At 44.9% G+C, this 12,309-nt stretch overlaps 1 protein-coding gene across 8 annotated transcripts in view; it reads right to left on the bottom strand.

The window, feature by feature from the left end:
* Positions 1-12,309, bottom strand: part of rimbp2a (RIMS binding protein 2a) — a 107,577-nt gene that overhangs the window by 18,474 nt on the left and 76,794 nt on the right. For 7 of the 8 annotated variants that reach the window (XM_074689970.1, XM_074689969.1, XM_074689972.1 and 4 more), the window contains 8 exons: positions 9,361-9,565; positions 6,488-6,645; positions 6,246-6,325; positions 6,029-6,138; positions 4,019-4,837; positions 3,741-3,764; positions 2,155-2,306; positions 671-1,447 (listed from right to left, as the gene is read on the bottom strand). In XM_074689970.1, coding sequence (XP_074546071.1) covers positions 671-1,447; positions 2,155-2,306; positions 3,741-3,764; positions 4,019-4,837; positions 6,029-6,138; positions 6,246-6,325; positions 6,488-6,645; positions 9,361-9,565 — 2,325 coding nt within the window. The remainder of the gene's footprint in view (positions 1-670; positions 1,448-2,154; positions 2,307-3,740; positions 3,765-4,018; positions 4,838-6,028; positions 6,139-6,245; positions 6,326-6,487; positions 6,646-9,360; positions 9,566-12,309) is intronic. The other variant, XM_074689973.1, reaches the window with a different exon arrangement.

Here is a 12,309-nt window from a genome sequence, read left to right as displayed (position 1 = left end):
AGCTTAAACCTGCATGGTTTCTCTCTCTGAACACTTTGTGTAATGTGTGATGTTCTGCTGTGCTGATCTATGAGAGGAGGGTCAGGACATTACACCCAGAACAAGTGAACTTATAGAAAACTCATCCTCACTCCTAGTCAACCAAGGAAGAAAACACTCTCTATGTGACACTGTGCTGTGGACAACACATGGACTGCACTGCACATTTACAACAGCGCTTGGATACGTCTGCAGTAAAAGACGAACATTGGACCAAAAGTCTGACTAAACATGATTAGCAGATTTCTAAACACTGGTAAGAGGAAGCTTGGCTGGTATTGTGTCAGATAACACACACAGTGGGATCATGGTCTCATTAATGAAAACAAAAGCTGCGTTTGTCAGTTCTCATCAGTGAATTATTTCAGCTCATTGTTGTCCTGTGTCCGATGCTGAAAAATGGATTGTTAGTGAAGATTTCTTGTCATAATTGTCATTAACCAAATGAAAACGGTTATATCTGAGGTCCCCCAGTGACAAACTTACTGAGTTCTGTTGGTTTTTGTCCTGAAGTGGGTCTGGCATCTAAGTTTTGAGAGTTCAACAACAGGATCTGTGATTTTCCACTGAAGCTAACCCATGCAGTCACTTTCACTTTGAATTATGAAAGAAGCTGTCTTTGACTCCTCACCTTGACACTTTCTGCTGCCACCCTCTGTGCTGCTTCCCGGGCGATGGCTTTGGCCACGGTGTCCGGGATGAGTGTTCCCCGTGGCTGTGGAAGTATCCTCTGAGGGGACGGGGAGCGTGGATTGGCAGGCTGTGGGGCCTCAAGAGTGTGACCATGCATTGGCACGGGAGGCTGTGAAGAGGGGGAGCGTGTGGGGTCCCAGCCGGGCTGGCCAGGCTGGACAGCTCCCCCCTGGTGATCTTTGGCATCCAGGTCTCTGGCACATACTGGTCTCTGAGGTACAGGGTGGGGGTGGGGGTGGGGTAGCAGAGGCAGTTGGTGCTGGGGCCTGGGGCCCTGGTGGGGCTGGCGGGGCTGGAGATGTTGCAGTCGAGGTTGAGAATGCGGAGCTCGGTGCTGAGGTTGGGGCTGTGGGGGTCCGCCGGGATGAGGAATTCTGGGATGGGGTTGAGGGTGGGTAGGATGGGGTGGGAGTGGCTGTCCGTGTGCCTGAGGTGGAGCAGGAAGTTGGGGTGTGGTGTGAGAAAGGTGAGGAGATTGCAGGTGGGGCTGAGGGTGAGGGTGTGCGGGGGGGCCTGGATGAGGGTGCACTGGGGGTGGCAGGGGAATGGCAGGAGGAGGCACAAGCAGGTTGTTTGGAATGGAGGCGACTTGGGAGTCCTGGGATTCTCCCTGCACTGACAGTGTCCTGACGATCACCTCCCGAGCCTCCAGGCACTGAATCCTCGTTAGCTCAATGCTAACATAGTCTGCCAGCGGGTACAACACCTCTGCTATCTGCAGCCAGAAACAGGAAGCAACATGGGCACATCAGCAGAGGCGCATTCATTGTTCATTGCATCCACTGAACCGTATCTGCACCCCCACCCCCCCACCCCCCAGTAAGCAACACTGGGCCAACACAGCTCTGGTGTGTCCAAAGGCTGTCAGCTAAACATATTCCTCCTGTTTAATTTTTTCTTTCATGTGTGACAAAATAAGCCATGATATATATATATATATATATGTATATATATATATATATATATATATATATATATATATATATATATATATATATATATATATATATATATATATATATATATATATATATATATATATATATATATATATATATATATATATATATATACACATAAACCCCAAAACATGTTGATTGTTGATTTTCATATTCAGACACCAGACACCAGAGGGAGTCAGAGATCCATTCACAGACCTGAGATTTTAGGGTGTTACACTGCACATGATCCACAGGTAGGTGGAACTGTTGTGGAACTAATGACATACAGTTAGATCAACCACAGAGGCATACATTCCTGTCTGTGGGTTAAACACTTGTGTCTCACCAGGCTCAGACGTGGTTAAACTGTTTTTTGAAGTTTACGTATGTCTACATTATGTCTCCATGTTCTCTGTATTCTCTCTGCTCAAATAGAGCAAAACAGACTGTTAAACCCACAGTGAACTCATCACTTACTCACCCGCTGTCCTTTAGTGCAGACTGCGTACCCAACTACATTTGCACCATTAGACGTGCCCGTAGGAGAAAGGATGGGAGGCTTCCAGCGGACCTGCAGGACCCCTGGGGCCTGCCCACAGAGTACCTGCACATCCGCAGGAGGCTGGGGAGGTCCTGAGAGGGTGAGAGAAAAGTTATAAGGAAAGAAAATGTGTGCATTAATTAGCATTATGAAAAAAAGTGTGTATGTCCAAGTGAAAGAGGAATGAGGCATTCATCAGATGCACATGTGGCCCACACACAACCATGCACTTAAATACTCAAACACCAAAGAGGGCTGAGCAGAAAACACACTGGGTTCACTTTATTCCCCTGGCTCAGCTCACTGTGTGAAAGAATCCTCTGACTGACTAGGGATGGGTACCGAATTAGGTGCTTTTATAGGTACCAACCAAATTCTGTCAAAAGTGCAGAGCACCAATTCACGTAAAATCAAAAGGTACCCTGTTTAGGTACCTGGACACATCCTTGGGACTGTGAGGGAGTGGACAAGTAGGTAATTTTCTATGCTGGATATGAACACAGCATTGCAAGGTTATATACTGAATGATAAATATGTTAAATTGATTGAATTTTATACTTTATTATCAAACAAATTGATTTTTTTTCCACATAAACACAAAAAAGTACTGAAAATTGGGACCGTGGAGTACTGTACCGATTACCAGGTACTGGGCATCGGTACCGGATCGTTTCAAATGTGAAAGGTACCCAACCCTATGACTGACACTGCAGGCAGGAAACAGCTCATGCAGATTCCTGTGATCACGTGACCATGTTGTGAGGGACATTCAGGTGTCGTAGTTTATATGATAAGTTATTAAAATTAAAAAACTGGATCACCTACACTAAGTCATCAGGTGGGGGTGCTTAGTCAGAAACTGTAGTTCTTTGGCTATTTCCCCAGGACTCTAGTTTCAGTTATTGGTCCTTTGCTGTTAAGGACAGAACATTGTCTCACAGTCTCAATGTAGACTACTGGGCCAACTGGTAGAAGCCCTGGTAGCTAACTCTCTCCTACACTTCCCTGATCCACAGCCTGTGGCATGCACAGTAGCATCCAAACAGAGGGTGATGTAGATTCATGTGAAAAGCTTCTGTTTGGATGGGGCGGTGCGGCCCTCCTTTTACAGCTCTGGTTACTACAGGCTGGGCTGGAGGAAGTGACTCATCTGAATTAATAACTGATCATATCTTGTGATGCATGGCTGTTTTCTAATCAGTGGTGCGCTCGGTGCAGTGAGCAGACTTGGGCAAAATGGCATTTGAACTTGGTTTTAAGAACAAAGTGTGTTTACATGATAAAGACTAGTTCAATCATCACACTGATGCTACATTTTGAGAAAACCTTTTCAGTTTTTGGAAGAGAAAATTGCCATTTTGCCCAAACCCTTTAATTTACTGCTTATGCTGAAACATGTCAATCATTCCCACTGCAGTGACTCAAAGTGTCGTAGCACTCATTTCATTTCATCCCTTTGGTTCTGAACAGGAGGTGATGTAGTGCTCAGACACAGAGGAAACCCAGGACTGATGTTTGAGTCTGACCTGTTCTGCGATATGGTGTGGGACCTGGACAAAATACAATACACAACAGTGGCAGGGTAAGGCAGAGCGGAGCCTCCTCTACACAAACAGACAGCATATGAGCCTAAAGTGTGCATGGATTTCTGTTACACAGCAGGTTAGCAATCTATGAGATCAGTCTGTGCTTCATACTGGCACTTTAACATGTTTGAATCAGGCACAAGGCCGCAGGAAGATGTGTGCTGTAAACATCTATTACTGATCCTGGATCTCTTTGTAACACCGTGAGCTTTGCTGACCTGCAGCCTGAGTGCAGAACTCCACCCCGGCTTCTTTCCGTTCCCTCTGCTCCAGTGGCAGCTGCCACGGCACCTGGTGAGGCTGTGCCAGCACCGTCACTTTGTACACTGTCAGGGGCTTCAGGTGGAGGAAGCGGAGTCGGTATCTCCCTGGCTTCATCACTGCATGTTCCATCCCATCCAAGAACACTGTGTGACCATAGTTACTGTTGCTGGGCAACCAGGAGAGCTCGGCAGTGTCACGCTGGATGTCGTCCACACGCAGACCACATGGAGCCACCACCACGTTGGCTCCCACCAGCAAGGTGCATCTCAGCTCGTCCGACAAGCCCCGGTCAGTGACGCACACCACCGACACGCGATGAACGCAGCCATCCAGGTCCAGCTTCTCCAGGAGACACTTGGTCCGACCCCCGTATGCTATACTGGCACGAAGCTCCCTGTCTACCAACACGTTGTAGCCAGAGATGTTCCCCCAGCCCAAAGGCACTATGGGAGGCTCCCAAGCCACGATGACGCTCCGTGCCAGCTGCTTGATCAGAGAGATCTTTCTGGGATAAGGCACGACATCCTCAGCCAGGTCCTCCAGGTCCAGCGGTCCCCCTGTCCCATTGCTACAGGGGACCAAGGCATTGGAAGAGCCCAGGAGGTCATCTTGAGAGACACCTCCATCCACTGGCACCAAGGCCAGGCATCGATGATCCAGAGGGCCCAGGTCTTCCCCTCCTTCTCCAGACTTAATTGCTGGTTTTTCCTTGTCCTGAACAAACTCCACAAAATTGGAGGGAACAAGTCCTCGCTGTCCATCCAGCAGCTCCCCTGTTTAAAAAGAGATGAAATGAAACTTTAAAGTCATGTTTAAAATGAGCAGAGACTTCTTACAGGAAACAGAAAGAGAGCTGGATCTTAAACACACACCCTGGTCTGTGGGAGCTGCTTTCCTCAAGGGCTGAAAATGAGTCAGTGACTGAGAGGTGGGAGATATGTAAACACTCAATGTATTATTCCCTCTGATGTCAGATTTACCGCTTCTGCTCAAGCGCGCTCTTTCATCCTCTTCCCGGTAAACACTCCTCTTCAGAGAACCTGAACTTTGGTTGAGTTCTCGGGAACATCTCCAGGAAAAGCCCTGAACATGAAGCTGCTGTGGTTGGCACAGCTCCACCCTGTAGCTTTTATTTCCCCAAAGGGCAGAAGTTTCTTTCCAGAAAGCTCGGTATCATCCTGTCCTTCAATCCCTTTTTCCACCCTGGCTTGGAGAGCGAAAGACCATCCGTGTGTGTCTGCATATGTGTGTGTTGGTGTTGTTGGTGTGTGTTGATGATTAAGTTGAGCCCTGCTGGATTAGTCATCAAGCTAAGGTCCCATCTCGACAACAACTTGGTCTGAGGCCTGAGTCTCCCTCCTGCCTGGTAAATACAGTACTCCTCTGCAATGCCATGCAATTGCACTGCCCACAGCTAATGAATGACTGCATCTAAATTTGACTGTTTGCAGCAGGCTGTGCTGAGAGTACTGGCTGGGGGGATTAGGATTGCCTCTGATGGAGAGGCCTTCCTAATTCTGAAGGGCTTAGACAGAGGATCTCTCCAGTTCCCAGACGTAGAAAGAAAACAGGACTCTTTTCTGAGTGACTCTGACACAAAGCGTACTCACACACAGGTGAACTTATTCTGTGAGGAACTGACACCAGCAGGTCAGTGGGTTTAATGTCAGCTTGATGAATTATTGTTCCCTTCAAAAAACAGAGGAGGTACCATGGGACAACAAATCAGCCCGCAGCAGGGAGCTCCAGCCAGAACCATGAACCTGAGGCTGTGGGCGCTGCAGCACAGGCCCCAAAGATAACTTCCAGCAGCAATCAAACTTTCAGACATGGCCAACAGAGAATATGATGTGCAGTACTTCCCAACCTGTAAAGGAAGTTTTACAAAGCCCTGCAACCTGAGCCACTCACATCAAACCTGCACTGACACAGGATGTTTTTAAGACTGCCAGTGTTCCTCTCACCCTCATAGAAGCCATCATCATCCATGGTCCCATACACGTACAGATACTTTCCAGCCACAAGAGGGAGCTCTGCTTCAGGATGCTCATTTGGTCCGTCGTAGGGGTTGTAGCTGAAAGAAGAAATGATCATGGCCTTAGATAACAACAGCAGCTTTGATCAAACTGAAAGCAGATTAAACTGACTGACACTGAGGTGACGGCTGCCATCCACATTCACCTGTAACGGGCAGTGCAAAGGCGGACCTGGCCTGTGTAACGAGGCTTGGACCTGGGTGTCGAGCCAGCCTCATCCTCCATCTACAGACAGATAAAAGAAACAGAGGATTGATATTCATGGGGACCAAAGCTTGGTATAAAACTTGAACTCCAGAGACAGTGAAGAGAGCCATAGTGTGGAAATATGAACACTTGACCTGATTGGTTAAAAGTGTGCACCAGTGCAATGGAATTTAGGGTTACCGCTGAGGAGGTGGGCTTTCGAGGACTGCTAGGGCGGTCCGTTGTCACGATGCTGGATTTGACAGGCAGCAGTTGGGGTCTCTCTCTGTCTCCAGTCTGTGTTGTACAGGGCAAGAACTGGGAGGTCAGCGGCTGTGTGTTTGCTGCACTCTCATCACCTAGGAGACATTGATTTCCATAGCAAATAAAGAGCAACTGTCATTCCTTCTGCACCCATTGGCTGCTCATCACACAGCTATCGATCTCCTGTTGAAGTGAGTGCACAGCAAACACTTATCCTGGCAAAGGCTACTCCACACCCATCAACATCTCACATCTGCAATGCATTCGTTCTTAAATACCACCAGGGTCCTCGGGGGAAGGATGCAGGGAGAAATGTTGGAAGGAAGTGAGGAAAGAGAGACCGTAAGAAAGAAGTGAAAAAGGAAGTGAAGAAAGAGAAAAGAAGACATAAAGAAAGAAGTAAAGAAAGATGTGAAGAAAGAAGTAAGGAAAGAAGTGGAGTAAAGAAGACATAAAGAAAAAAATGGAGAAAGAGATAAAGAAAGATGTGAAGAAAGAAGTGAAGAAAGAAGTAAAGAAAAAGTGAAGAAAAGAAGACATAAAGAAAGAAGTGTAGAAAGACAAAAAGAAAGAAGTGAAGAAAGACAAAGAAAGAAGTGAAGAAAGAAGTTGAGAAAGAAGTAAAGAAAGAAGTAAAGAAAGAATCGGAGAAAGAAGTGAAGAAAGAAGTTGAGAAAGAAGTGAAGAAAGGAGTAAAGAAAGAAGTAAAGAAAGAAGTAAAGAAAGAAGTAAAGAAAGAATCGGAGAAAGAAGTGAAGAAAGAAGTAAAGAAAGAAGTAAAGAAAGAAGTAAAGAAAGAATCGGAGAAAGAAGTGAAGAAAGAAGTTGAGAAAGAAGTAAAGAAAGAAGTGAAGAAAGAAGTAAAGTAAGAAGTGGAGAAAGGCGGAAGTAAAGCAAGAAGTCAAAAAACAGAAATGATGAAAGAAAAATTGAAGAAAGACATAAAAATGTGAATAAATAAATAAATAAATAAAGAAAGAAGAAAGAAAGAAAGAAAGAAAGAAAGAAAGAAAGAAAGAAAGAAAGAAGTAAAGAAAGAAAGAAAGAAAAAAAAGAAAGAAAGAAAGAAAGAAAAGAAGAAAGAAAGAAAGAAAGAAAGAAAGAAAGAAAGAAAGAAAGAAAGAAAGAAAAAAGGAAAGAAAAAAAGAAAGAAAGAAAGAAAGAAAGAAAGAAAAAAGGAAAGAAAGAAAGAAAGAAAGAAAGAAAGAAAGAAAGAAAGAAAGAAAGAAAGAAAGAAAGAAAGAAAAAAAGAAAGAAAGACGTGAAGTATGAAACTGTGGATAGCTGTGTTTCTGGGGGCTTCATGTGTTTAGTGAGGGGGTCATATCTTACATTAGCAGAAAGCCTCAGTGAGGCTTCTGTTTGTTTCAGGAGCAGAAAAAGATAAAAGAGGCTTTCAGCCCTTCAGAGACCTGTGGTCTGTGGCACACTGTATAAATCTACATCCCTGATCCCCTCTGTCTGCTGGCTCTGCAGGTCGTGTCAACAGAATACTAATGTGTGACACCAGGTTCCTGTCATACATCAGGTCCCTGATCAGTTAGGACAGATACTGATCAGGATTAAGCAGTGTTGCCCTGGTCTTCAGCTCTCTGTTCACATTTGATCCAGTTCAAGGTTTTCTCTACAGCAGGGGGTCCAAACTGTTTTTCACAGAGGGCCATGTTTGATTCTGAGGATGACTGAGGTCCACCAGCTCTTCCTGACATATCAACCCTGAAATAACATATCAATGCTCTGTTTATTAAACTCTTTCTCGAAGTGGTTTCTGTAAAATCAGTCCTTTAATGAGCTCCGACCTCCTCGGTCCATCATCACAGACCAAAGTTCACCTGTCCCTCAGGTGTCTGACCCCAGACGATCAGTGGGCAGTTTTCTGCAGTGTTACGTGCTGCATGAACTTTTTCTGCTTAACATTCAGGGCTTTCATTTTAGACCAGCAGCCTGTGCACAGTTCACCATTTAAGGTAGACAATGTTTGTATGATAGTTATTTTATAAATGTACTGTAAGTTTTTATTTGACCATGGAGGACTTATAGAAACCCTTCCTATGACATTCCTTCTGAGCTGTCTGGTTTCAGAGCCTGAACCTTTCCAAACAAACATGTCTGCAGAATCATTTAAAAGTCTATAACTGTTGTTGTGAATCAAATATTTAGAGGGTATATATTTTTTCTCCAGTTTCTGGACTTGAAGTGAACTTGATCCAAATGCTCCCTTGATCTACCCTCACATTTATGAAGTGACGGGAACCTTTAAGGATAAAAAGCACCTGAGTGTAAGTTTTGTATGATCGTCCATTTGTCAAGTGTTTAGTCTTTATGCTGCTGTGTGTTCTGCAGTAGACCACTAAGTACAAAGACTTACACTGACAAATGTGTGTTAGTGATGATATATATCTATGGTTATATTGGTCTGTTAAGGGCTAGGCACTCAAAGGCTCATCCCAGGTCAACACAACTGTTTCCATACACAGGTGATTTTACACAGACTCAAACATAGTTATGAAAATTATTTTCTATTTCTACGGTCTGTTCTGCTGAATGCCTTCAAGTACTATGTTCTTTATATTGTACCTAAGAACACACCACACCTTCACCCACAGAGGTGCCTGCATTTTGAAGCATCTGACGCTGTACTGTAAGTGGATAACAAAGCAGCACACCTCAAGTAAGAAAGTAGAATTCATCAAGGCTTTTTCTTTTTTGTATGTGCAGCAGAATTCTCTGAGACCTGTTTACAGACGTGTGATAAACCCACATGCAGGACTCCCAGGATGGCACATGTTTGAGGTTTGGTTTGAGCCCACCTGTTCCTGTCTGTGCTTTGAATCCTTCCAGGACCTGTGGAAGTTTCTTCTCTGCCGAGAGTGGGTTTTGGGACCTGAAACTGGGGTTAATTATTTGGATGTCCACAGTGTCTGACTGCAAATGGAAATTCAGCAGCTCCTTGGACAGCTGGTTGTAGAGTTCACTCTGTGACCTGCATTTCTGCTCCACGTCACGAACTCTGACCTTTGATAGATGAGAGGAGAGAGGAGAGGGGGATGAAGGAGAAAGAGAGAGATTCAGAGGGTGAACCATGAGGGAAAAGCACAAAGCACAGAGTGTTTTTCATCATGTTATGTTCAGATATGGATTCTCTGAAGACTCGCCAACATTTAATCTGCGAAGCCTAATCAAGCACACAACCAATCAGGAGAGGATCCCTGAGGAGGCGTGTTTGAGTATGTTGGATAGAAACCTGCAGTCTTATTGAAACATGTGGAAGTGTAGCATCGTCTGCACTGCTTTAGCTGCTGATACATCACAGTGCTACACCCTGATAACCAGGCCTTAGTGCTCTAAAGAGGATTGTACAACGCACAGTGTATATGTTAGAAAACACACCACAGATAGTACAGCAATGAGGAGGAATTGGAGGGGGCAAATCCTTAGGTTTAGTGCACAATCAGCAGATTCTCAATCAGTCCAACACACTGTCCCCTGGCTTTAAAAGCTGCTGTGATGTGCAAACACAAGGAGGTAAAACTATTTAGGGGTGAATAAATACCTGAAACATTTTGTCCCTGCTGCCCTGGTGAGATAGAAAAGAAGGGAAACAGAAACAAGCAAAGAAAGAAGAAAAATTAAAGGAAAAAACAAAGTGATGATGAAATCAAAAACTAATTACTGTAGCTGATGGGAAGCAGTTATTGGTTTGTCTGTGGGGATAAATATTCAAAATCAGCAAATTAAAGTGAAAGGAACAAAAAAAAAATACAGAGAAAAATATATAAATTCCCAAACGTGTTTCATCGAAGGATACGGGTTAGTAAGTCTGATCGATCACCAGTTGGAGTTTAGTGTTTTCTTATCAGAGAAGACAACGACTTGATTTAGTTTATTGAGAAAAGGAGGACAGAAACTCTTTGACAGCAGAGTTTCAACTCTGGATGCTGAAGTCAAAGTAGAGCTGCCTGATCACTAAAGTCGTATTAAGCGCTTCACATGGATAATACCACAACCTCGCATGAACTCCACTCCTAAGAGTTTACACCCTATTGTCGTGACCAAAGGATTTAGAGCCAAATGAGAAAATATTTTAGGGGTTGCTGAGCTGCTGACAAGTATCTTAAAGACTGTAATGAAGCACAGCAGGTCAGAGATTTGATCTTGGGAAGTGCGTAAAAGGCATAGAGGTCAACATGGAGGTCAGCATGGTGGCAGGATAAACGGGATGTGCCAGGCTTCAATTACTGCGATCGGAAAGTTTGGAGTTTAAATCCAACCAGAGGAGAGGGTCAGGGGAAGAATGTGAACCACAGCTACTGCTGCTTTAGGCGCTCTGATGTTTGAGTCACAGTACCTGAATCTCACAAAGGACAGAAACATTATTAATTTAGAGTTTTTGTTTTTTTGTTTCTAACTCCACCATCCCTGCCCCGTGACTGCACTGACACACTCACATCACATCACTGCGCTAAAACCTCTTTTCAGACCTGCTCAGAACTCTGAATGATGCTCCAACCTCTGTTTCATTAAGGTTTGTTTTTATGTGTGCTTTTATGAGCTGAAAAGTTTTGTCTAACTGTTTTTTTTATTTTAAGAAAAAAACCTATTTAGAAAACATATTTTGATCAAATGAGATTTGACAGGTGTAGTGGCACACATGTGTTGGCTAAAACAAACAGAGAATAGAATAGAAACAGAATAGAAAATACTTTATTTATCCCCGAGGGGCAATTCAGGAGTCACAGCAGCATTTAAGAAAACAAAAGTAAGAAATTGCAAAAAGGTCCACAAGAAAATAGATGACGACAGCCCGTCCACCACTCTCCAGCCCAGCCAGTCTCCACCTCCACAGGGTCCAGGACTGAGCCTCCCCAGCAGTCTGTTCAGTCTCTGTCTCCTGGATCCTGTCTGCTCACAGCAGATGAAGCTCCTCCAATGTGGCGCCGGCGTCCGATGTCAGCTCCATCAGCCACGTCCGTGGACAGCACAATGCCACTCTGCCCTCCGGCAGCCCCTCTGCTGCTGGGTTAGCACGGCTAGCTCGTCCATCCCACCTGAGATAGATCCCACGTTCCCAATAACGATGGATGGAAGGACAGGTCCACGTCGTCCCCTCCCAGCTCACACCCGAGAACTAGCACGTCGTCCTCACCTCCTCCTCCTCACCTTGAGGGAAATCATCAAGCCCTACACTAGTTAGCATTGACATGCTACAGGCTGCTAACAGCTAATTTCACATGTAAACAATGCAGCCATGGTTACAGGATCTCCAGACAAACACAGGAGAAAAGTAGTAAAAATATTGCTGAAGCCACAAAAAGTTTGGTGTCCCTGACCAACAATGAACCATACAAAGTGATGATCCACTCCAAATACAAAGATGACGAAAAAAAGACGAAAAAAATTACAAGAAACGGACAAAGAAGAGAGAGCTGCTGCAAGAGGCAGCTACCTGGGCAGCGCCTAGCCAACCAGAGTGTGCTTTTTTAAAATTTTTATTCAGTTCTCTAATGCTGCGGCCACACCAAACGCGAACACGTGAATTTACTCGCGCGAATGGCCTGTCACGCGCCGCGTGAACGCCCGAGTCTTGCCGCTGGACTTTTTTGACAAGCTGAGGCGCGAACACGCGAATGCGCGGTACTGCGCATGCGGAGTAGAGAGCTCGTTCATTTAAAGATCGAAAGTCCAAAAGAGCAGCTGAAAAACAATGAGCTGTGGTTTCCAAAGCATGACAGGAGAGTGTGTGAAAGCTTTGGAGATCA

This window comes from Halichoeres trimaculatus, unplaced genomic scaffold (assembly GCF_033239565.1).
Source record: "Halichoeres trimaculatus isolate MK-OKI-2021-1 unplaced genomic scaffold, fHalTri1.1 fHalTri1_scaffold_16, whole genome shotgun sequence".
In the NCBI taxonomy this organism is placed as follows: Eukaryota; Metazoa; Chordata; class Actinopteri; order Labriformes; family Labridae; genus Halichoeres; species Halichoeres trimaculatus.
Note: the sequence above shows the minus strand (reverse complement) of the source record. Positions and strands in the feature narration are given on the sequence as shown.